General features: G+C 43.3%; 1 protein-coding gene across 1 annotated transcript; it reads right to left on the reverse strand.

Annotated features, from left to right (window-relative positions):
• Window positions 1-15,147: 15,147 nt before the first annotated feature.
• On the reverse strand, window positions 15,148-26,220 carry LOC141083869 (astacin-like metalloendopeptidase). The gene is made up of 10 exons (XM_073568356.1): window positions 26,199-26,220; window positions 25,385-25,444; window positions 24,470-24,604; window positions 20,976-21,093; window positions 18,281-18,459; window positions 18,049-18,130; window positions 16,941-17,068; window positions 16,706-16,818; window positions 16,389-16,599; window positions 15,148-15,167 (listed from the first exon to the last, which is right to left on the reverse strand). Exons 1-10 carry the CDS (start codon window positions 26,218-26,220, stop codon window positions 15,148-15,150), a joined length of 1,068 nt encoding a protein of 355 aa, XP_073424457.1.
• Between the last annotated feature and the right edge of the window lie 597 nt (window positions 26,221-26,817).

A 26,817-nucleotide genomic window follows, 5' to 3' on the forward strand; every position in this document is an offset into this window, starting at 1 on the left:
AGCAGGATGGGGGGAAATGTAGCCATTCAGTAGCGATAAAAATGAGACCCCTCTCTTCAGCTGCCTCACCAGCCCTCCCCTGACTGCACCTAACTATTACCCCTGACCCGTGTGCAGGTGCTCAGTCAGAACCACCCTAGAATGGGTCCCCTTTTAGCAGATAATACTGCCATAGTGTTCTCACATAATACCACCATATACTTCACACATAATATCGCCATATAGTTCATACACAATACCACCATGTAGTTCACACAAATCCAGCAGGGTGACAGCAGCACAGAGTATTTCAGGAGAGCAGTATCACACTGGATAGGATTAGATACACTGCTCAGCAGTCAGTATCACACGGGACAGGATTAGATACACGGCTCAGCAGTCAGTATCACACGGGATAGGATTAGATACACGGCTCAGCAGTCAGTATCACACAGGATAGGACTAGATACACGGATCAGCAGACTGTATCACACAGGATAGGATTAGATACACGGCTCAGCAGACAGTATCACACAGGATAGAATTAGATACACGGATCAGCAGACAGTATCACACAGGAATGGATTAGATACACAGCTCAGCAATCAGTATCACACAGGTTAGGATTAGATGTCCAGCAGATGGCCAAGTGTTTTGAAACAGCAGGGAGCAGCTCCTCCTATGTTTTGCAAGAGCAGGGGCTGCAGCTGGCCGTGTGTTTTGGAAAGAGCAGCTTGGTGTCCAGCAGCTCGTCCTGGTTCCTCTCCTGCAGCTGGTATGTGCAGAGTGAACATCCAAGCCGTTATGCTGGAACAGTACAGCATCCAGGGCTTGCAATAGAGTGTAAATGGAGCTAAAAGGAATGCACTGGGCTCTAATAAGATGGTGACTGGCCACACCTACAGCTGTGAATTGAGCTGCCCACAGAGGCATGCCTAGTTCACTCCTGATGCTGCTGAAATGAAAGAGATAGGGTCGGGAGCCGACTCTTGTCTCTTATGCCCAGGGACTGCCGTAAATGAGCATGGAAAGTGTCGTTCAGCAGCCAGAGAGGTAAGATGGCAGCCCCCAGTGGCTGCATTAATACCGTACAAAAAACAAACCATACACACCACTGAGTCAAGCTTAGGGGACAATATCTTTTTATCATATTTTCTTTTTTACATTAAATTATGAAAAAACACGGCACCTTCCCTTTAATGTTAAAAATCCGAGTATACCCTTTTTCTATCATCTTCCAGAGATCCATAAAGATGAAAAAAATCCTCCAGGAATACCAATTATTTTGGGAATTTATTCTATTACAAGTTAGTTATCTCACTATATAGATAGAATTATGGTGACACATGTTTTTAATCTTAAGAGTTATATTCGTGATTCTACATATTTAATTCACATTTTATGCAAAATACAATGGAAACCTCAATATTTTCTTCTTACAATGGATGTCTCTTCTTTATATTCGATTATATCACACTAGATGGTGGCCCGATTCTAACGCATCAGGTATTCTAGAATATGTATTGTAAGGTAGCGCTTGTTATTCGGGATGGGGATACTCGCTTTGCTGCAGAAAACCAGGTCTGGCACAGGCTTTTCAACATAAACAAATTCCATACGGTTTATTAGGCAGCATAAGCCATAGCAGCTTGAGGAAAACAAAACAGTCTTTACAGCAGACAACAATGAATCTTCACAGAGGAGCTTTGCTCCCTCAGCCCTGTGGTCACACAGGCTGTGCTTTATCCAGCCATCAGGCTATACAGTCTATCAGTTAATCTCCCCTGTCTAGGTTACCTCTTATCTGCTTCATACTCCAGATGTTCATTCCCTCTCCTGGGAACTGTCAGACACATGCAGCCATCATACACAGCCTTCACAAGTGCACTTCAGGAAGAGTGCCAAGATCTTCCATACGGACCAACCAGATCCAGGCATTCCCTCACGTGACCTACCCTGGACACCTTATATGGTCCGTAGCCATGCCTACCGGATCACATGGCTATGACCTCATCGCAGGTCCTACAGCCATTCATACACATATGCTTTACTATGGGCGTTTAAAACACCCACCCTGGGTGGATTTGTAGGTGATTGATCCCACCCATCTCACCAATCACCTGAAGGCTTCTCCCTAACACATTGGAGCAAAACATCAGCAGTAGCTCTGCTGATCAGCACATAATCAAGCCTTCAACCCATGGCCACCCACCTTGGGATACATAACGGTCCTTTAGCACCCTACTCCTGTTACCACACTGGATGTGCCTGTACACTCATCCTGGACACCCACACAGCATCCCTTAGCGGACACAGTGGTCACTACACCACAGTATGTAGTTTTTTATGAAGATTTAAGACAGAACTTGTTCAGTAAAGATGAATGAACTACGTTGCGCTGTGAGTGAGGGTTAAATTCCGCGCCAATATCGCTGATTGGTCACCGGGTGCCACCAGTCAGAAAAGCGTGGTTCAAATCCCACGGCAATTCGTGAGCGGACTGCACCTGTCGATGATTGGTCACGCCCGGCTGGCCGCGACCTATCAGGCTGGTGCTGGTCATCTCCTGGCTGCGTCGCCGCTGATGTCCGTGCCGCAGGAGATGACCCGCGGCAACCATCAGGAGATCAGTGGCTAGCGCCGCAGATCTCCCAACGGTAGGGGTGGCGTGCGTCGTTCGAATTCCGTGGCAATTCGCGACCGGACTGCACCTGCCACTGATTGGTCACAGCCGGCTGAGTGCGACCAATCAGCGATTTCCATTACAAACAGACAGACAGAATTAGACGATTACATAGTAGATGTTGGTCTTTCCTGTTATAAATTTTTAATTACAGATAATAGATTGTCAGGGGATCAAAAAACTTTTATTAAAAGGTCTAGAATTTATTTTAAAAATAATTATTTTACATTTGAAGGAACTCTATCATCAGACAAATGGGACTGCAATGGGCTCGAAGGTAACACCTGCTTATGCTAATATTTTTATGGGAGTTTTCAAGGGACATTATATTTTTAAATCAAAATGGCATAGTCAAATAATTATTTTTAAAAGATTTATTTATGCTTTATTTTTTATATGGGATAATACTAATCATATTGATTCTTTTATACATGAAATTAAAAACAATAATTGGAGTTATCCTTTTCTTCACTATATGATGGCTGTAATATTAATTTCTTGGATATTACTATTTTTATTAAAGAAAATAAAATTTTAACAAAGACTTTTTTTTAAAAAATGTTGATATTAATAGTTATATACATTTTAATAGCTGACATTATCCAAAATGGCTGAGAAAGATTCCTAACAATCAATTTAGAAGAAGAAGAAAGAATTGTTCTACTGTTGAAGATTTTAAAGAACAAGCCACTATATTAAAAAATAGATTTTTAGCTAAAAAATACTCAGAAAATCTAGTTAAACAGGCTTATACTAATTGTATTGATTTACAAGAAGATTCATTAGTTATGAATAAAACTAAAAATTTAGATCAGAATAAATTCATGATGAATTTTATAACTCAATTTTCTTCTGAACATAAGAAAATATGTGATATTCTTCATAAAAATTGGTATATACTGCTGAATGACCCCATCCTACGTAAAATTCTCCCAAGGAACCCTGGTATTACTTTCCAAAGGGCACCGACAATTAAAAATGCATTAGCTCCGTCCAAGCCATCTCAAATCAATCAACAGTAGTTCCACTTTTATAAATAACTAGCTGAAGAGCCCGGCGTTGCCTGGGCATAGTAACCAACTGTGGTTAGTTATAACAAATTATAATGATTATATTGCACATAAAAACCATGCATCTAATCGTATCCTGTGTGATACTGACTGCTGAGCCATGTATCTAATCCTATTCTGTGTGATACTGTCTGCTGAGCAGTGTATCTAATACTAATCTGTGTGGTGCTGTGTGCTGAGCTGCGTATCTAATCCTATACTGTGTGATACTGACGGCTGAGCTGTGTATCTAATCCTATCCTGTGTGATACTGACTGCTGAGCCGTGTATCTAATCCTATCCTGTGTGATACTGGGCTCCCCCTGCAGTCTGTGTCAGAGGGTGGTCTGTGTTGGCACGGTAATAAATTGTGTTATTTCCAGCTTTACAGAAATACGATAACACCATAGAAATGATAAGAATAATAGGCCTCAGTTGCCACAACTGTCTACAAAGAAAACTGTTGCTGATAGCAATCAATCACAGCTCATTTTTCATCTTTTAAACAGCTCTGGGAGAACGTGGCGAGCTTTGAGTGGCGACTTTTGTGTTTCGACTTTTATGTGGCGAGGTTGGTGTATGTGTGGTGAAATGTTTGCTGAGGGTGGTATATGTGTTGAAGCACGTGATAGTGTGTGGCGCATTTTGTGTGTGTGTTCATATCCCCATGTGTGGTGAGTATCCCATATCATTAGCAACTGTGCGGTATATACTCTTTGGCACCATCGCTCTCATTCTTTAAGTCCCCCTTGTTCATGTGGCGCCCCTGAGGCTTCAGTCGCCACAGAGGTACTGCACCTTCTCCTAAGGTGTAGTGCCCCACCATCCAGGTAAGGTGGGAACTCCTGACCACGCTCCACACCTGCATTCCACACAGGATAGTTCAGTGGGGTCACCTAACAGCTTCAGGCTGGGGGTTAGCAGAGCACCCCTCGTGGAACCCAGCTTCGTAACACGAGATGTGCTGGGAGGCGGGTGGAGTGAGATGATACAAAAAAGTGGGAAGAGTGAGAGTTAGTTGGAGTTAGTTGGTTGATGTATCAACCCCTGAAGAAGAAGCGTTATGCTTCGAAACGCGTAGGGATTAAAGGGTTAACTTTTTTAACCTTGTGTGGTTATTGAATCTGTCTGGCAGCGCACTTAAAGTCCAAGAATTTATTCCTTATTGAACTGTGGTGCGGTTCCGCTGTGGACCGTTGGACGTGCAGCAGGCTGACTTACTATGCAGGCTTTACTTTCTCTTTGAGAAGGTGAGTATAATACTTTCAGTATTTGTACATTTTACCCGGATAAGACCCTATTGCGCTTTTGTTTCAACCCTTTAGTGAATATAAGATTGATAAGCTAACCTTCCATAAGAGAGAACAGATCGGAACGAAGGAGAATAGAAGGACGGTGGGAAGCTGGTTGAAGAAAGATATAGAACCTTTCCAGTCAAGAGCGCAAAGGCCGGGGCCCGGTCCCCGAGGTTGATTGGATCTTTATGTCCAGCAACAGACACCGGAGGAGTAGTGAGCCACTAACACCTTGCTCCCATCATAGACTTGGGACACAACAGCAACTGAATAGAAAGCCGGGACGCAGTGAGGAGTCCCCGAAGCAGGCTACAGCTGTCTGTCATACAAGTAGAGACTAGGAACACCTAGAGAGAGGCATTCCAGGGTAACTAATACTGGAGTGCTTCGCGCCTAAAGGCGCATTGGAGGAGTCATTCAGTGAAGGTACATATTGGCGGAGTGTGGAAGGGAGAACTCTATCTGGCCTGGAGGTTGGCTGGAGTCCTGACCTGGAGAACAAAGTACGGAGGCAGGCGTGTGTGTGAACTGCAAACAGTGAGTAAAGCCTTGGAACCGCACACCCTGGTGTCCTCCAGTTATTCCAGCACCGCTACACCTGGGTAACAACATCTATACCATTCTGCGCCTCTCCTCATTCATTGCACCTACACTGCCCTGGGACTCCAGCTCCACCTGTGGGGAGCTACACCATCTTTGCTGCACCACACCATCAGTCCCAGCAGATCTGCATGCAGCGTTGGTTCAGCATCTTACTTGCCAAACACCACGGGTGGCGTCACAAACTATTCTAATAAACTTTAACACCATTAACATCACCGCCATTGATATTGGGCGCCCAGGGCCACAGACCAGGTCACCGCTGCTGTGACACATTCCCGCCTTGACACCGGCCCAATACCGAGTACCCCGCTGCCCTGGGTGTGTGGGGGCGACAGGAACACGAACAGGATGACGAGACCCGATGTCATGGGGTTCTGTGTACCTTGGATTTACAACTTTTGAAAATGTGCAGAAAACCAAATTTGATAGACTGTAAAATGTACATTAGAAATGGCCGCTGGCGCGGAGAAGAAGGGCGTGAAGACATGGGAGGTCCTAAGAAAAGACCACGAAGAGTATTGGGCCTTCCCTGCCTGAATTACTATGTGACAGATACATGGCCCACCCCCCGAGGGGTATGCATCCTGGCTTGGTATGGAGGCGCTGGAAGAAGACGCTGCCCCCGGAAGGAGGGGCAGAAGAAGCCAGTGGCGGGAAAGGGGCCAAGGCAGGAAGAAGAATGCCAGAACGCCATTTTGGAGAGTGAGGGAAGGAGGCCTGTGGAGCGTGGGGAAGTGCAATCCCCCGGCGCCATGGCTGACGGCTCCAACCCTGAAACTGGCATGAGTTGCTGGCAGCTACAGGATGAGATCACAGAACTGACTACTCATCTGCAGCTAAGAAGAGAAGCGCTGGAGAGGCTGAGATGGCAGCGTGCCCTGGCGGAGCCTACTCCAGCAGTACCCCCTCCATCGGTACCTGCCACTACCGTACCGGACTGTCCCCGGGCAGCGCTGATCTACACCTCTACCCTGACGATGCGGTTGAGCCCCACCTGCCCGGAGAAGTTATCGGAGAACCCGGGAGTGGAGGCGGAGCTCCCGCCTGGACCTGACGCAGCTGCGCCGGTCCCCACCGAGACCCCTGCGGATCCAGAGTCCGCATCTGCTCCTTCATCACCTGCACCGGAGCAGAGGCCGCATCGCCGGGAGACCTCAGGTATGTCCGGCGCCACTTCACCCGAGAGGACCCGGGGTTGCCCCACCATTGCAGCGGTTGGCCAGGTTGTACTAGACCTGGTCTGGGACCGGGAAGCCAGTCCCCGAGGGGAGACACCAGAACCCCCATCGGTGGTACCGCAGGCCCCAGTAGGCAAAAGCAGGTCCCGGGAGGAGGAAGAGCAGAATGAGGCCTATTGCCAAGCCACCATTAAACAGCTGGCAGCTGAGTACCGGGAGAGGGAGCAGAGGAGATTGGCTGTACTGGACCCAGATCTGAAGAGAAAAGAGAGGACCCATGCTGGGCATTACAGTTCCCAGGATGCCGCAGGATGGGGACAGGTCCTTAACGTCAATCAAAAACGGGGGTTCGGATTTATTGCAGACCCCAAGAGGATAAGTGACTTATTCTTTAGCCGGAGGGACGTTGAATCCCACTTGCCCAAAGGACACCCTAAAAGAAACCTGCAGCCTGGGGAGTATGTGACCTTCACTCGCCATGAGGGGCTCAGGGGATGGTATGCCCTGAATGTACGCCGTATCCCTGCAGAATTTATTGAGCGGTACCTGCCAAAGAGACCTGTTAATGCTCCTCCATCTACATACAGGAAAGATGTATATCTTTGTACCGTGTTAGCCAGTAGATAGAAAAATATTCAGAATTGAGAGTCCTCAGTGGTTGATACCTTTTAGTGGCTAACTGAAAAGATGGTAACACATTGCAAGCTTTCGAGACTACTCAGGTCTCTTCATCAGGCTAGACTAATACAAAATCTGAAGTCACATATTTATGCACAATACAGCCTAGAAAAAATGCAATAGATAAGACAAGTGACGTGAAGCAGAACTCTCAATATGGGAGAGGGAGAAACATAAATATAAACATTGGACCAGTTCATAGATAAGGAGTCCTGATGTTTTATGGTCCTCTGATTGGGGTCTAGTTCTGTGTTGTGATGCCTCCACACGGTTTTAAAAGGAAATTCCTTAATTGATGTAAAAAGACATAAATCCATGCGACACATTCATTCCAGCACTGAGAGTGTCAAAGTTCGTCATAAATTTGTACTCCCAAACTCGTCTCTCTCTCTGAGAATTGAAGTTACCTTTCAATACCAGTAATTTCATATCCACGCTGCTGTGATCAGGGATACAGAAATGTTTTGCCACAGGTAGATCCATTCTTTTTTCTCTTATTGTGTGACGATGAACATTCATCCTTGTTCTAATCTTTTGCCCTGTCTCCCTGTCTATTTGTACTAAATGTCCAACTGGGGTCTGTATGTGGGGGAGACAGGGCAAAAGCTTAGAACAAGGATGAATGCTCATCGTCACACAATAAGAGAAAAAAGAATGGATCTACCCGTGGCAAAACATTTCTGTATCCCTGATCACAGCAGCGTGGATATGAAATTACTGGTATTGAAAGGTAACTTCAATTCTCAGAGAGAGAGACGAGTTTGGGAGTACAAATTTATGACGAACTTTGACACTCTCAGTGCTGGAATGAATGTGTCGCATGGATTTATGTCTTTTTACATCAATTAAGGAATTTCCTTTTAAAACCGTGTGGAGGCATCACAACACAGAACTAGACCCCAATCAGAGGACCATAAAACATCCGGACTCCTTATCTATGAACTGGTCCAATGTTTATATTTATGTTTCTCCCTCTCCCATATTGATAGTTCTGCTTCACATCATTTGTCTTATCTATTGCATTTTTTCTAGGCTGTATTGTGCATAAATATGTGACTTCAGATTTTGTATTAGTCTAGCCTGATGAAGAGACCCGAGTAGTCTCGAAAGCTTGCAATGTGTTACCATCTTTTCAGTTAGCCATTAAAAGGTATCAACCACTGAGGACTCTCAATTCTGAATATTTTTCCTCCATCTACAGTTACCACCCAAGCTCCTCAGGTGCCTAGGAATTCAACGATTACCACGTCAATTCCAACCCGGCAACCTAAAAAGAAGATCTCTGGCTTGACACCGTGGGAAGAGGACTACCTAAAAATGGTCAATGCTTACCTCGAATATGGTGATGGTTCAGCTTCCAGAACCCCAGGAGGGGATCACCAGTAGAAGAAAAATACTTTTCCAAATCTCACTACCCAGGAGGGTTTGTTGCATCAGTTGTGCCTTTGTCTTTTTGTTCATCATGTTGCCAAGTTTTTGATTGGCAGCGTTGTTTTTGAAATGGAACTGTAGAGATCATAGACGCTGATTGGTCCAAAACTTTTATTGTACATAGTTTGCACCTCTTTAGGTGCCCTTTCTTGGTTTTACATATAGGACCCCTTTGGGAAGATAATGGTTACACAAAGACACTTTGCGAAGATGATGTTTTTGAATGGACACTTTTCGAAGAATGATGTCTACCTCAAGGGACACTGCAAGAAGTCCCGGCTGGGAGCAGTGTTCAGCACTTTGCAAGAATCTTTGAATGTTTTATGATAACGTATTTGCTAATGTTGTGTCTTATGAAAAGTAAATGACTTTTATAGAATATTTGATACAGAGAATTAGAAAAGTTTTGAGATAGAATGTGAGCATTGAATAAAGAATGAAGAATTGAAAGTGACAAGTGACAGGCCAAGTGTCTTGCATTCAGTAGCGAAAGAGAGAAAAGAAAGAAGAAAAAAAGCATAATTGTAATAAAGAAAATGTGTTGAGTATAGCACTTTGAATTAAGAATTGCACTTAAGTAAATTTTTGATACTAAGATAGGAAGTTAGCCTGTTTGCAACGTTTAAGAAATGTGCCTCCTACATTAGGAAGATTAGATAAGTATTGTTGAACAGCATTTAAAATTTTTGTGTGTTCCTGTATTGTACTTTTGTTGTCTTGCAGCCCGCAGACGTGCTGTGTTTAACGGGGGGGTATGTGGCACCCCTGAGGCTTCAGTCGCCACAGAGGTACTGCACCTTCTCCTAAGGTATAGTGCCCCACCATCCAGATAAGGTGGGAACTCCTGACCACGCTCCACACCTGCATTCCACACACAGGATAGTTCAGTGGGGTCACCTAACAGCTTCAGCCTGGGGGTTAGCAGAGCACCCCTCGTGGAACCCAGCTTCTTAACACGAGATGTGCTGGGAGGCGGGTGGAGTGAGATGATACAAAAAAGTGGGAAGAGTGAGAGTTAGTTGGAGAGAGAAGAGTGAAGATGGGTGTCTGAAGGACGTGCTGCAGCAGGTCCCAGTGATCTGGGCTGCTGGCACGAGAAAGACCAGAGAAAGAGACTGATAAGATTGATAACTAGAGTTGAGCGATACCGTCCGATACTTCAAATTATAGGATCGGAATGGATCGGCCGATCTTAAAAAAAAGTATCGGTATCGCCGATTCCGATACCGGAAGTCCCATTCAAGTCTATGGGACTTCCGGTATCGGAATAAGAAAAACCCTGTTTTTGCCTTGTAAGCCTCTCTGGGGTCTGTACGGGCCTTTCGGGGGGCTGTGCCGGCCTGCCAGGGGGTCTGTGCAGGCTCCGGTGGTCTGTGCCTGCCTGCCGGGGGGCTGTGCCGGCCTGCCGGTGGTCTGTGCAGGCTCCGGTGGGCTGTGCCGGCCTGCCAGGGGGCTGTGCCGGCCTGCCAGGGGGCTGTGCAGGCTCCGGGGGGCTGTGCCGGCATCGTCCGATGGGACTACAAGTCCCATCGGGCGATGCCTGCTACCATGACAGTGATTGACACATTAGCCAATGATGGGACAGTAGTAGTCCCATCATCCGGCTAATGTGTTGAATGTAAAAAAAAAAAAAAAATTACGTGCTACATACATGCAACATGCATACTACATATATACTACATGCAACATGCATACTACATATATACTACATGCAACATGCATACTACATATATACTACATGCAACATGCATACAATACATTCATACAATACATTCATACAATACATTCATACAATACATTCATAGACATACAGTACATATAACATAGAGTAACATACTTACCAATACTTGTCACATTGTTTCCCGAAGCCATTGTCTTTTACGGAATAAATATTAACATAACAAACCACAAAAATACTCACCCATGATCCGAAGCAGTCCACGAGTGTGTCCCACGATGATCTTGGGTAGAGAACTGCAGCATCAGCTGATGCTGCCGCTCTCTACGGGCTGCAGGAATCCAATGACGGAAGGTAGGTATCCTTCCGCACTGTATTCCTCCGCCACTTAAAAAAAAAAAAAGTCCCTAGTCTCACTTTATGCCATTGCTGTGTGGGAATTTCCCACACAGCAATGGCATAAAGTGAGACTAGGGACTTTTTTTTTTTAAGTGGCGGAGGAATACAGTGCAGAAGGATACCTACCTTCCGTCATTGGATTCCTGCAGCCCGTAGAGAGCGGCAGCATCAGCTGATGCTGCAGTTCTCTACCCAAGATCGTCGTGGGACACACTCGTGGACTGCTTCGGATCATGGGTGAGTATTTTTGTGGTTTGTTATGTTAATATTTATTCCGTAAAAGACAATGGCTTCGGGGAACAATGTGACAAGTATTGGTAAATATGTTACTCTATGTTATATGTACTGTATGTCTATGTATGTATTGTATGTAGCATGCATGTAGTATGTATGTAGTATATATGTGGTATGTATGTAGTATGTATGTAGCATGCATGTAGTATGTATGTAGTATATATGTAGTATATATGTGGTATGTATGTAGCATGTAGTATGTATGTAGTATGTATGTAGTATGTATGTAGTATGTATGTAGTATGTATGTAGTATGTATGTAGCATGCAGTATGTATGTAGCATGCATGTAGTATATATGTAGTATGTATGTAGCATGTAGTATGTATGTAGCATGCATGTAGTATATATGTGGTATGTATGTAGCATGCATGTAGTATATATGTGGTATGTATGTAGCATGCATGTAGTATATATATATATATATATATATATATATTTTTTTTTTTTTCTTTAAACATTTAACACATTGGCCGGATGATGGGACTACTACTGTCCCATCATTGGCTAATGTGTCAATCACTGTCATGGTAGCAGGCATCGCCCGATGGGACTTGTAGTCCCATCGGACGATGCTTGCACAGACCCCCGGACATCAGCACAGCCCCCCGGCAGGCCGGTACAGACCCCCACAGGGTGCACAGACCACCGGCAGGCTGGCACAGCCCCCCGGCAGGCCGGTACAGACCCCGGGCAGTCCACACAGCCCCCCGGCAGGCCGGCAGAGACCCCCGGAAGGCCCGAAATGACGGCGCATCATGATGCGCACACACCGCGCATCATGATGACGTCATTTCGGCTGTCAATCAACTTTGAACTTCCGATTCCGATGCCGACTTCCGATATTGAAAAAATATCGGAAGTCGGTATCGGAATTCCGATACAGCAAGTATCGGCCGATACCCGATACTTGCGGTATCGGAATGCTCAACACTATTGATAACCTAACCTTCCATAAGAGAGAGAGAACAGATCGGAACAAAGGAGAATAGAAGGATGGTGGGAAGCTGGTTGAAGAAAGATATAGAACCCTTCCAGTCCCGAGCGCAAAGGCCGGGGCCCGGTCCCCGAGGTTGATTGGATCTTTATGTCCAGCAACAGACACCGGAGGAGTAGTGAGCCACTAACGCCTTGCTCCCATCATAGACTTGGGACACAACAGCAACTGAATAGAGAGCCGGGACGCAGTGAGGAGTCTGCGAAGCAGGCTACAGCTGTCTGTCATACAAGTAGAGACTAGGTACACCTAGAGAGAGGCATTCCAGGGTAACTAAGTACTGGAGTGCTTCACACCTAAAGGCGCATTGGAGAAGTCGTTCAGTGAAGGTACATATCGGCGGAGTGTGGAAGGGAGAACCCTATCTGGCCTGGAGGTTGGCTGGAGCCCTGACCTGGAGAACAAAGTATGGAGGCAGGCGTGTGTGAACTGCAAACAGTGAGTAAAGCCTTGGAACCGCACACCCTAGTGTCCTCCAGTTATTCCAGCACCGCTACACCTGGGTAACAACATCTATACCATTCTGCGCCTCTCCTCATTCATTGCACCTACACTGCCCTGGGACTCCAGCTCCACCTGTGGGGAGCTACACCATCTTTGCTGCACCACACCATCAGTCCCAGTGGATCTGCATGCAGCGTTGGCTCAACATCTTACTTGCCAAACACCACGGGTGGCGTCACGAACTATTCTAATAAACTTTAACACCAATAACATCACCGCCATTGATATTGGGCGCCCAGGGCCACGGACCGGGTCACCGCTGCTGTGACACATTCCCGCCTTGACACCGGCCCGGTCCCGAGTACCCTGCTGCCCTGGGTGTGTGGGGGTGACCCATTCACTTCTGGCATCTGTCAATTTGCCTCCAACAGTTTTCCTTTCACTTTTTCCCCATTATGTAGATAGGGGCAAAATTGTTTGGTGAATTGGAACGCGCGGGGTTAAAATTTCAGCTCACAACATAGCCTATGATGCTCTCAGTGTCCAGACATGTGACTTTGCTAAATTTTGTAGCTGTAGCTACGACGGTGCAGATGCCAATACATGCACTTTTTCCCATTATGTACATAGGGGCAAAATTGTTTGGTGAATTGGAACGCGCAGGGTTAAAATTTTGCCTCACAACATAGCCTATGATGCTCTCGGGGTCCTGACGTGTGACTGTGCAAAATTTTGTGGCTGCAGCTACGACGATGCAGATGCCAATACATACACTTTTTCCCCATTACAGTATGTAGATAGGGGCAAAATTGTTTGGTGAATTGGAATGCGCGGGGTTAAAATTTTGCCTCACAACATAGCCTATGACGCTCTTGGGGTCCAGACGTGTGACTGTGCCAAATTTTGTGGCTGTAGCTGCGACGGTGCAGATGCCAATCCCAGACATACATACATACATACATACATACATACACACCCACATTGAGCTTTATATATTAGACTAGCTGAAGAGCCCGGCGCTGCCCAGGCATAGTACCTAACTGTGGGTCCGGCTCTCTTCCTTAACAATCCCGCTCTCCACCCGCCATCACGCTCTGCCCTTCAACAGCCCTGCTATCCACCCGCCATCACGCTCTCCTTCCACAGCCCCGCTCTCCTCCCGCCGTCCCGTTCTATCCCTCCACAGCCCTCCACAGCCCCGCTCCCTTCCTTCACAGCCCTGCTCTCCCACTGTCTCCCTCCACAGCCCCGCTCTCTCCCTCCTCAGCTCCACTCTTTCCCTCCACAGCCCCGCTCTCTCCCTCCATAGCCCCGCTGTCTTCCTCCACAGCCCCACTCTCCCCCTCCACAGCCCCGCTCTCTTCCTTCACAGTCCCGCTCTCCCCTTCCACAGCGCTGCTGTCTTCCGCCACAGCCCTGCTCTCCCGTTCTCTTCCTCCACAGCCCTGCTCTCTTCCTTCACAGCCCCGCTCTCTCCCTCCACAGCCTTGCTCTCTTCATTCACAGCCCCCCTCTCCTGCTCTCTCCCTCCACAGCCCCTCTCTCTTCCTTCACAGCCCCGCTCTCCCGCTCTCTCCCTCCACAGCCCCGCTGTCTTCCTCCACAGCTCTGCTCTCCCGCTCTCTCCCTCCACAGCCCTGCTCTCTTCCTTCACAGCCCCGCTCTCCTGCTGTCTCCCTCCACAGCCCTGCTGTCTTCCTCCACAGCCCTGCTCTCCCGCTCTCTCCCTCCACAGCCCTGCGCTCTCGCTCTCTCCCTCCACAGCCCCGCTGTCTTCCTCGACAGCCCTCCTCTCCTGCTCTCTCCCTTCACAGCCCTGCTCTCCTACTCTCTCCCTCCACAGCCCCGCTGTCTTCCTCCACAGCCCTGCTCTCCTGCTCTCTCCCTCCACAGCCCCGCTGGCTTCCTCCACAGCATCAGCCCTGCTCTCCATGCACCATGCGCGGTGACGCCGGGAACCAGGAGAGAGATAGCTGCGCAGATTGTTCAGCTGGATTGGGCGGAGTTAGAGCAGAACTGCAGCACGTGTGATTGGACGCTACTGTACTAAATGTGTCAGTCGGGATTTCTGTGGCATCAATTATGTATTTACCGTCAGCGGAATTGTGGTGGTCCAACACAGTTGGTTGTCTCCAGACTCCAGTGCATGGCGGTCAGCAATCTGATCTCAATGTGAATAGTATGGAAAAAAATGTCCCCTTTATCTGCACAGCAGAGGACCTGAGCACTTGCTGATATGTTATGTAGTGTTTAATGCAGATACCAGAAATAGAAGGCAAAGAGACCAGCTTATTACTGGGACAAAGTGTGTACATGACAGAGAATGAGGTGGGGACAGCCCAGTCCTTCTCTCTGTGATGGTAGAACCCATAATGAAGATTGAAATAATAATAATTAATAATAATTTTATTTATATAGCACCAAAATATTCCATGGTACTTTACAATTCAGAGGGGACACCTACAAACAATATCAGACATTCAACAATATAAACAAGACCAGCGAGGGTCCTGCTCACAAGAGCTTAGAGTCTAGAAGCTATGAGGAAGTCTTCTTTCTAAATGCGCAATGAATTATTACAGCATACACAACTATGACCTAACACAATTATTAAATCGGATGACCCCTTAAATATATAGAGAACAAAGGTTTGAAATGGATGGAATAAAAGTATTCATCTTTCCCATCTTCTGCTGGTGCCTCTCATAGATGATTTCATTTCCAATAATTTTTAGACACTGAAAAATAAAAAACAAAGCAAAAAAAAACAAAATTAGAAACAATGAATAATAATAGGACAAGAAGTTTTTTTATTATTATTATCTTTGGGTAGAATCAGATTTGCCATGTAGCCCCTTCTACATTTTCCTGATCCTTGTCTTCAGTCAATAGATTCGTTGGCCACTAAACTCTGGTGGATTTGTAGACTGACTGTCACAGGCTTATCTCGACAAAGAGGAGCCAGAAGACTGCGACGTCTGATTTCTCCTACTCCTGCGCTGGTTAGAAGCACCTCACCTTCTTATTAAACAGTATAAATTTCTTTTGGCATTGCAGGGCTTAATCTTCTCAGTTGAGAGCTCCTGGAGTGTTTAGGCTCTCAATTGTGCACTGTTAGCCACTCTCATCTCCTATAACCGGTGTCCTGGCTAGCACTCATTGTCAGAACAGCTTATGCTGCATGGCTGGAGGTTGTTGTTGGTTATTATAGGAGAAGGCGGTTGGTGGATTTATCTGACTGTTGCTAGGTTTTGAGTATGTAATTCCCTTTATTCTCCTACTTTGCTTTAACCCCATCCTTCACTCCCCGCTGCATCCCTCTGTTATATGTGAGTGTATATTTGTATGTTTGATATTTTCCATTACCCCTATTTGTATTACCTGGTTAGCCTGGTTGGTGTACTATGGTGCACTACTACTCCCCTCTGCACTGGATAGGGGAGGGGTACAGACTGAGGGCGGAATCAGAAGCTAAGGCAAGGTACGTGGTTCACCTTCAGAAGTGTTCATCCACCACTTATTTCCTCACCTTATATTGAAATACCATGTGCCTTTGGTGAAGTAAAAGATGCTAGTGGGATTGGCAGAGCTAATTGTTCATTTTGATCAAGATATCAGGGCCATTCATTTACCATTGGATGGATATTTTTGGCCATCTGAGAACAAATGCTAAACACTTACCAGTGACATAAGAGGCTGTAAATGTACTGGTCATGGAACTGCTTGTTTTCACAAACTCTACAAGCATGTTTCGCCCAGAAGAAACCAGAGGTAAGATTGGCCCAGATCCGTAAGTTCTGTCCAGCAGGACAGGTGATGATTTAGAGAAACCATCATAGACTTTAACATAGTCAGTAGAAGCGATATTAAGATTGCTAAACTGCAATGAAACCTGGGACAAAAATAAAAAAAGTGCTATTAGTTTGGATAAATAAAAAAAAAAAATCTACAAATATCTAATTTTTATGGTCAATGATATTTTTCTGTATTCATTTTACCTTCATGTATGGGACTTGAATAAGCCAGAGACAATTTCCACCACCTTGGTTTGCCATGGAACTGTTTCCAGAAAGAGATCCTGAGGTCGTCACCAGCTTTGCTCTACAAAGGTCTTTTTTGTTTTTTGTGGTAACATAAATAGACAATGTTAGTGAGAAGTGTAAAGTTCATATTAAATGACAGAGATGAGAACAATTAGGATTTGAGAGAAGACATCAGGCAAAGGAAACTTACTGCAGCCGTAGTTGGCATTAATTTTCATCACGTCCAGACTGCTCATTCCCGATCTCTGTCCAATTGGCACACTAGGATCAGGTTTTGGAACTATTGTACGCAAAATATTGTCTTTGGAATAGGCATAACTATAAAAAAAAAAGTGTGAAGATGTATTTTACAATTTTGCCCAGTACTGGGAATTCAAACTTAGAAAGCAGTCATGATGGATGGATGCATAAGTAGTCATTCATATTTCCATTACACATAGTGTGCTTTTTCTCAGAGTAAATTCCTTTCAGTTTGCACCGTGAAACTGCTAAGTAAAACTCCTGCCAGCGAGATGTTCCGATGAAGAACCGTCAATGGGATACAACAACACTGACCAAGTGCAAAATTATGGGGGAATCTACGGTTAGCTTAGAGACACCATTGTGAAACAACCACTTTATCAACCAGGGTGAAGCAGCAAAGGAAAGCAGTTCTCCATCTGGCAGATTTGGATTAGCCATGTTTTATATGGTCAGTGTTGCCCATTTCGATGAACCCTACTTTATTTTATTGGCCTACTGATATCAGTAGTTGGACTTTTAGCCATTTTCTGCAGCTAATAAATCTCTATAAAGGGTTACATTCAAAGCTGACATATTACTAACTTTCTATATGTTGACCACTACAGAAACATGGAGCGAATGGGAATTTAAGGGAAAAGCGTTGCTCAGTCGTCATCACTTGGATGCACGTATTAGCAGCCATGAACTGATAATGGAATAACCCTATACACTTAATATAAATCTTTTTGGCATGGGTTAAGATTTATAGGAGGGGTGTTGGTAACAAGGTACCATGGGGGTGCCATAAAACTCATTATGTTCCATTGAGGGTATTTAAATATTCTGACCAAGGTGATTAGAGTCAACGCAAGTTCCAATTTTGCCTCCCTACACCTCTACTTAGTATCTGCCTAGGGAATACCTCTAACAATGTAATGGAAATTTGACTCTCAGAAGTTTGATATTACAAAATATATCAAAAGTTTTTTTTCTTACCCAAAACATGTGATATTGTAATAAGAAGTAGCAGTAAATGGAATAAGGTACAACAAGGAACATTTGTCATCTGGACTTACTTGTTGTAATGCATCACTGATGCATAATCATAAGGAATGCTAAAGGTGTTTCCATCAGCAGAATTAAAATTACCGTAGTAAGCTGGAAGAGATGAGAACAAGGTTATTATGTATTAAAGAAAGTTATGTAAAGATTTAGCAGATTCTCTCTAAGAACAATGTAGATATTGGTGGAATGAGCCTCACACATGAACCCACTCAAAGGATTGACCACATTTGTAAAACTTCTCACCTTGATCCATGTTCTGCCATAAGATGTCAATGTAGTTGTCTCGGTCCATTCTGGTATGTTCATGGAAGAAACCAATATTGTGCATAGCTTCATGTTGTATCACACCGTACACCATGCAGCTTGGACTGGACAGGCTTACGGTCTGTTTGCCTAATATTCTCCCAATGTAAGACCAGCAGCTATGTATAAAACCGAAACAAGAAATCTTACATATATTTCATATTGTAATATTAGTAAGATTGACATTTATCTGGGAAGATAAGTTTGTGACTCAGCATAAATTGCCAAATAAAATACCCTGCACCATTTCACACATTGCCTAAGATTGCATCAGCTAGAGAGCAGCAGGCTCACATGATATTAAAAGGCTTCGCCATGTCTTCCATCTATTACATCACATAGTTTATCACAGCCAATCAGGAAAGATAATCTTAGCCACTAAAAATAATAAGGCAGGGATATCGGTGTCTATTTTAGGGTATTACAGACTAGGGAGAGTAGATCAGAATGCACAACACGTCATTAGTGTTTTGTTCTGTCAAACTCTTCTGCCACGATTACACTTAATATTTTATATAGCTGACATTCAATTAGGGCAGTACTCCAAAGGCCAAGGAAGATGTTTCATCATAAACAAGTCTCTGGCTCCTTTTGAGAATAGACCATCTCCAGGAGCAGACCAATGAGCCATGGCCCCTTCTGATGGAATACAGGTCTGTTCTTCTGCCCATCACTGAACCCACAAAGACATTTAGAGAACCTCTGTTGGGACTGTGCTATATGTGATTGCCGACTGGAGCTTGATACACGTGCTATGGTCATGAGATCTATTGTCTGGATGTGAGGAACTATATTAAGGACTGTTGCCGGCTCGAGTGGGAGACGTGTGCTACGGTCATGGTTTGGAACATGGACTGTGACTAAAGACTATGCTGGGGGGAGATACCAAAACTGTGGGCCAATCCAAAGGTCCCGGGGATGAAATCTTGTGGACTTGGAAAATTGCATTGCAACTATCTATTCAGAATTGCTGTAAGGAATAAAATAAAGGTGCATTGTTAACCTGATTAGGTGATTATTACATCCCACATCCTCAGAATGTCACATGACTTGAAGGCAACATGAGGCTAAAAGATCCTCCAAAGCAAATTCTGCTTCTTTCGTGGTCAGCTCTGTAGTAGGTGATGCCACACCTGCTATTGGTGGAGGAAGCTGAACAGTGCCTAAAAGCTCTTGTCACAGTGGGATGAGTTGTATGTCCATGTGATAATGGGCATTATTGGTGTGGGAAATCTTTTCCACATTGTACACAGAAGAAATCTTTGACAGCATGCAGGAGAAAATGAGGTCCAGGCTTGAATATTCTAAGGCTATTCTATGGCTCTACATCACAAAGTGACATCACCTGTTCATGTGTGAGAAGTGTGTGAGAAGAAAGGGTTTGAGGACAATTTGGGGCTCTCTGATTGATGGCCATGTTTCATCTTTGTCACTGACGCTGCACCCTCAAATAGTAACTGTTCAGTGTTCTCATTATTTACAACTACTGTCTGTCGTATTTCATCTACTTCTCTTTACACCTCTTGATATAGATTCCTGATTGTATGCCTGTATCCTCTACATACACTTTTTTCACTGCGTTGCAATCTAACTCTCCTGATCAAGTTGCTGATGGTTCAGATGCGGTCATATAATACAGTACCTACTACCTTTTGAGAAATTATGGTGTTGGTGTGAAGCATTATTCTCACAGAAAGGGGTGCCTACTGGATGCGTTCTTGTGCAGAAAAATGTTCTCACAAAAAAAATGCACCACACCATAGACACATGGAACAGCAACTGGGCAGGACAATGTATTCTGTTTTCATGGCAAATTGGATGAATGTTTTGAGTGGGAGTGATGCATCAACATAACCAGGGCAGGGGGAGAAACCTACTCAGCTGTGAATAATGTCTGTTTCACTGCCAGTGAGTGGCGATCCCTCTCCTCTTACACTTGATCCAAATCTGCCTCAAAAGACATGACTGAATAAACAGCTACCGGTCACAGCATTGATTCCACCCACGACCCTCATTCTTTTTGTTCCTGCTAGATAAAGTTATTTTACAGCTTGACAGCATGAAGAACAAAAGCCATACAGTGAAGGAGTTTGTGCTTCAAACAGGCAATTTCTTGCTGAATGGTTCCCCGTCAGCTGAAACTGAGCATTGACATGAGTCGGAACATTTTGGCCACCTTACAGGCACAGGCTGAGAATGAGGATCACAGTGAAAATGATGAAGACACTGATGACGCTGGCCATGACAACCAACAGTCGCAACTTGGTGTGGAAAGTGAAAGAATGGTGCAGTCAGTTGTGCTGGTGAGCATAGCTAGCTGTATGATGGAATGCTTGTGGGATTATTATCTGCTTACCTCTACCCAGATGTGAATTCACTGACATTTTATAAAAGCTTGAAAGGGGTTCACTACAGTCCTAGGAGTCCTCAAAAAGTGATACACTTTTCTGAGCAATTTAAGTCTTAGCAGTACTTGTGATTTGTGGCAAAGAGATTCATTGAAAATTGAAACTAAACTAAGAATTGGCAAAGCAAGCAAATTGAATTTCAAACATTTCAATCATCTCAATCTGTAATATGAAACAGTTATGTCATCGACTATAGACAATAGTCAATAGTAAATATTACCACTCACCCCACTCCAGATTCTATACTGAGGTAGTCTGTTTCAGAGACCCGATTCACAAACTGCACACAGGTCATTGTCTCAAATTCCTTCAAGGCTTCATTGATCAGAGTTACTTCTGATGCCGCTGCAGATAAGAAGATTACATAAATCAGATTTGAAATATGTAAAATCAGGAAGAGCTGTGTACACAGCGCCTTTGTAATGGCGCATAGTGATGCTTGAAAATGTTTGGGAATCCTTTAGAATCTCACAAAAGTCCTAAAACGTAAATGAAAGCTAGCAAAAAAGATAAAAAATTTGACTTTTTTAAATTAAGAAAATGATCAAATATCACATGCCCGAGTAGCAAATGTATGTGAAGCTTTAGAATTAGCCAAAAATTTGAAGATAAACTTAAAATCTAGTATTTTATAGTATTTTAAAATCAATGGGATGACAATCATGTGTGAGTGGAATACCTGATTTATTTAAAGAACAGGAATTTACTAAAGTCTAATTTTCACAACATATTTGTGGAAGGATATCATGGCACAGACAGATTTCTGAGGAACTCAGAAGGAGAATTGATGATGCTCATCACACTTGATAGGGTTATAAAACCATTTCTAAATAGCTTGCACTCCACAAATCCAGTCAGATTGCATACAAACTGAGGAAATTGAAGACGATTGCCAACCTCCCCAAGAGTGGTTGACCAACAAAGATCTAGGTGTCTAATAGACCACTAGGTCACAAAGAACCCCAAGGCATCGTCTAGTAACTAAAGGCCTCTCTCGTCTTAGCCAATGTTAGTGCTCATGAGTCCACCATAAGAAGGATATTGCTCAATTATGATTTACTTGGCAGGATTGTAAGGGGAAACCCACTGTGCTCCAAGAAAAAAAAAACATTTCTATCCATCTGCAGTTTTCTAAAGATGTTCTGGACAAGTAAGAAGGATATTAAAACAATGTTTTGTAGATGGATGAGACTAAAATAGACCTTTTTGGTTGAAATGGCGCTCAATATGTTTGGACAAAGAAAAAAATAGTGCAATAATGTTTTAAAACCTCATACCATCTTTGAAACTCTGGGGTGATATTATCATGGCTTGGGCCTGTTTTGCTGCATCTGGACCAGGATGGCTGCCATCATTGATGGAACAATGAATTCTGAATTTTATTAGAAAATTCTAGAGGAAATTGTCAGGACATCAATCCACGAGATGACTCTCAAGAGAACACGGTTAATACAGCAAAACAACAATCCAAAGCATACAAGTCATGGTAAAAAAGAATAATTGAAGAATTATAAAACTAAAGTTTTTTGAATGACCAAGTCATAGTCGTGACCTAAATTTTATAGACATGTTGCAGAAAGTCCTGAAGCGAGCAGTTCATGGGAGAAAACCCACCAGCATAAAGTAGAAGCAGTTTTGTGGGAAGGAATGGGCTATAATTCCTACAAGTCGATGTTCAGGATTAATTAATGATTATCGAAAATGTTTTGATGGAATCATTTCTGAAAAAGATACTGAAATCAGAAGTTTACATATGTTTGACACTCACAGACTTGTGATATTGGATAATATTAATGTGGGAATGAAATACAGCCAATAAGTCCAAATACTTAACTTTAGACTTGTGTGAAAATCTGATTTTAGGTCAGATGTATGAAAAATTCTGAAGTATTTACAAACTTTCAAGCACCACTGTACAGGGCTCCTTAGGTACAACATGTGCTCACATACGGGGACCCTGTATTTCACAAGTAGACCTTTACAGCATATAATGGCATTCAATCAAACATTCTCTGACTTTTCTTCATGAAATGCACCAATATTGTTCAGTATGAAGAAAGTGATATACAGAATGGCCCATATATTGCTATAGAGGTAACATCAAGTGAGCGTAAAGAGGATTTGTCACCAAATTTAACCATACAAACTGCATACATTATTAAATTGATATTTTTATATTTGATGAGACGTGAGTGTCTACATTGAAAGTCCATGTCAGAATGGCTAAATAATTCTGGTATTAAAATGAGCATTTTATCAGTCCAGCTATAGAGATTGATCCAGTACAAGTGTTTTCAGTAGTCACACAGCCAGGCTCACAACTACAGTTTCTACTGATAAGTGCGAGATCTCAGCAGCAGAGGAAGGACACTGAGGAGTCATCAGTCAGGCTAAATGGGTGGTGATGCAGCAAGATCAGGAAAAAGGGACATTGAGGAGCTATCAGTCAGGCTAGAAGGGTAGTGATTAGGCAGCAGGGAGAAGGGACACTGAGGAGGTGTCAATCGGGCTATTTGGGAGAGGATTAAATTTAACCTTTGACCAAGGATTGCACAGCTATTTTCATAACAAGTACATCAACATCATCAAGTATAAGATCTATTTTTTAATTTATGTAGTTTGTATTGTGAAAGCTGATGACGGATCGGCTCTAAACAGTCTTAATACTGCTGTGTGCATGCTGTGTACATGTAATATATCCATAAAATTAAAATTTTATTGCAATGAAATAAGTGTCATACCTGTATTTATAATAACAACAATGAAAAAGATGTTAAAGGACTTTAAAGGTACCATGGAATATACAGTGTGTGCTGCGGTGAGGAGAGGTGGCAGTGTTGTCTAGATTTAGTGGATAAGGAAGGCTTCCCTTACTATTTTGTGCTAGAATAGGCACAACACAAATGTAGCACATTTAGAGGGTTGTATGCAGCTGATGTCCTAGTGCTTGAGACTCGAGTTGCTGAGCTTAGCTCCGGATAAGCGAGCCACCATGAATACCATATCAATACATTATACACTTCTGGAATAGGATATTACTCACTGGGCACAAATGCAAATCCACAAAATTGTAGGAGTTTCAGCAAATGGATGATATAAATAAAACATTATTTATTACCAAGATAATATAGTCTCAAAATATTCAACGCGTTTCGAGTCTATAGTTACCCTTGATCAAGTCTTTATTGGCATGTATCTTTTGAAACTATTTTATCTTGCCAATAAAGGATGTTTTACTTATTTCATCCTTTTGGTGAATTTCGGCCAAACTTTTTGCAACGGTTTTTGCACCACATGGGCGATGTCCACTTCCAGCATTGAGCTCGTACTCACTGCTGCTGTCAAAGACTCAACCTGTTATTTCACAAATGTCTGAGTTGTCACAAAACCCTTGTGGCTTATGCTTAGTGAGTGCTATGTAATATTTACAGATTACCCATTCACAGTACTATCTATCTAGAACTGAACCTGGTCGTGCAGCTGCATACCATTCACTTGGATAGGAAATGCATTTAACTGCAGTACTAACTACAGCCACAACTGTGTGGGTGGCGCTGTGCCTGGGTACACAAGGTGGACAATGATCTGCTGTGGCTAATCATTAATCAACTGTCCCAGAAATAGTTCAAAAATTAAAATTTTGGAAGACCTGTTTAATACTATTGACATTAGTTTTGTAACAACAAGTAAAGCAATGAGAAACCAAATAGGAGACACTTACAGTACTGAGAAGAAATAGTATATGGTACTGGGACGATGCCATTGGCGTTCTTCGGCCACTTGCATGTGTTACATTTCCTAGCATTACGTCTGAGGTCAACGGCTATATCACCTTCTTTCAGCAATAACTGAACATCTAAGATGGAAACAAAGATCTAATTTTTGTTGTCGTCACACTAGATATTAGTGGAAAAAAAGGTACAGTTGTGTATACATCTCATACAAACTTATGTCTTTATTATTATATACCCAATGTAGTCTGAATTTACAGTCATTCTCTTCTATTTGTTCCCTGTTCCTTCACCAGCAAATGCCATCTGCATGTAGATGTAGCACTAAACCTACACCACCCATGGACTTTGGGCCAAACATAGACCACCTCTACATAGACGGAAGACCCTCTGCTCCAGATTCCCCTTAGTGAGCTAGACTGGAGATATACTAACAAAAGTCATCTCACTCGGCAAGATCCGGTCCACATATTAATTTCAGCTACCACCATATAAATGTATATTTCGCCTGCGGTGACCGGCTTTTCTCAGTCACTGGAATTTTGGTAAAAGAGGGTGTCTTGAACTAATGTCCATTCAATATTCTGCTATTATCCATGATATGATCTATCGATTCTTCATGGACTAGTTAAAGTGAACCTGCCCAGCTACTCTGGAACACTTATGACTGAAAGTCTTCTGCTACGATGAATGAAGTTCACTTACTCCTGTTTGACGCACTTTCAGTACATCAGCGGGACCTTTCATAACCCTACTAACCTGCAGATTAACCCTATATCTCCAGATTAACAGCATTATCCAGCCTAAAAAGTTTTCTTTACTTTTTTTTTTAAACCCAACAGTAACTTAAATATTCAGACTAAAAGCAATAAATCAATTTTTGGATTAATTTTGAAAAATTTTACCTTTGTTTGCATCCTGGATGACTTCAAATACAGTGGGGTCCAGGAGAGAATTACTTTCATCTGTAGAGATAAAATAGGTTAGGACAAGGAGCTATCGCTATGAACACAGGATAACATAATGAGTACATATAGATTTGTGGGATTATTATATCTGATGAAGTAAAAAGTATTTCTTGTCACATATAGAAGCAGATCAGGTCATTGGCATAAATTAGAGTCATGTTTGGAAAATAGGAGCCTTGGTAACATTTCCGACAAAGGACTGGCAACCTAAATTCACAACCAAGGCTATGTTCACATTAATACTCTCTGCTGAGTACCATGTTTGTGTTTCTATTGGAATCCCTAGAAAACATTTTGACAAGACTCCATACACAGACCTGATGGAGCATTTAACATGAATGAAGCTGTGGACGCTGTCATTTGTCCTGACGGTATTAGTGTATTCCAGACATCCACAAACATGTGGTTTATCAGTTTTTGGGGATTCATATGAAAATCTTGCCAAAGAGCAATGTGTTGGTACAAAAATAGTTTAAAGTTATCATCGAATTAAACCACCAGAAAATGTTTTCTCAACCAAGTAATTTCCCCAAAAATGAAAAAAAAATGGAGACCAGGGTTCCCCATTTTTCATGTTACTTGGGTCACATTTTAAGTCACACTGGCCCTACAGATAATGGGGTATCATCTAAAGATCTTCAGGGAGGGAGAGTCACATACATAAATCAGGAGGTAAAAAGGTAAATTCATCTCAGGAACATCTCTGGGAGATTTTACAGACATTAATATTCTGAAGATATGGAGAACTTACCTTGAGTATAAGGTTCATTCATCTGTGAGTAGAAGCAAAAAAGTGACCATTAGTTCTTAGAAGAGAGTTGAAGACATTCCAGAAAATGATCCCAACATGGACCCATATATTACAATGTGTGGTACTTACAAACATTGCATAAATCCTAGCACCCCAAATTCATAGGGAAAACAGGCAAGTGGATTATGACTTACCGGTCTGGACAGAACTTGGCCAGCCAAACACAGCAAGAAGGCCACCTTCATCACCTCCATGGTCTTGTACTTTGTATTTAGTGACTGCTGAAACGGCTGTAAAAGATGCTGAATAGATGCTGTATATAAACCCCTCCAGAGGATGAGATCAGCCAATCCTCACACAGAACCACGGATGGTGGTGATGGTCCTCGGACCCCTCCTTTACACGCTGATTACTCTAATTATATGTTAAAGGAATCAAGTAATCATAAACAATAAATGGGGGCAGAGGTTACTGCTACGCCCAGACCCTAGTGCTTGAGGGGGCCCTTCTGGCACATAAGACGACAGCAATGCTATAAATGTCACCTGCTACTATGAGCCTGGCTGTGGTCCTGATAAACATTTTAGTACAATCAGTTTACCTATGTTATACGATATAT

The sequence above is a fragment of the Dendrobates tinctorius genome, unplaced genomic scaffold (assembly GCF_039654945.1).
Source record: "Dendrobates tinctorius isolate UK_male_01 unplaced genomic scaffold, ASM3965494v1 ptg000021l, whole genome shotgun sequence".
Lineage (NCBI taxonomy): Eukaryota > Metazoa > Chordata > Amphibia > Anura > Dendrobatidae > Dendrobates > Dendrobates tinctorius.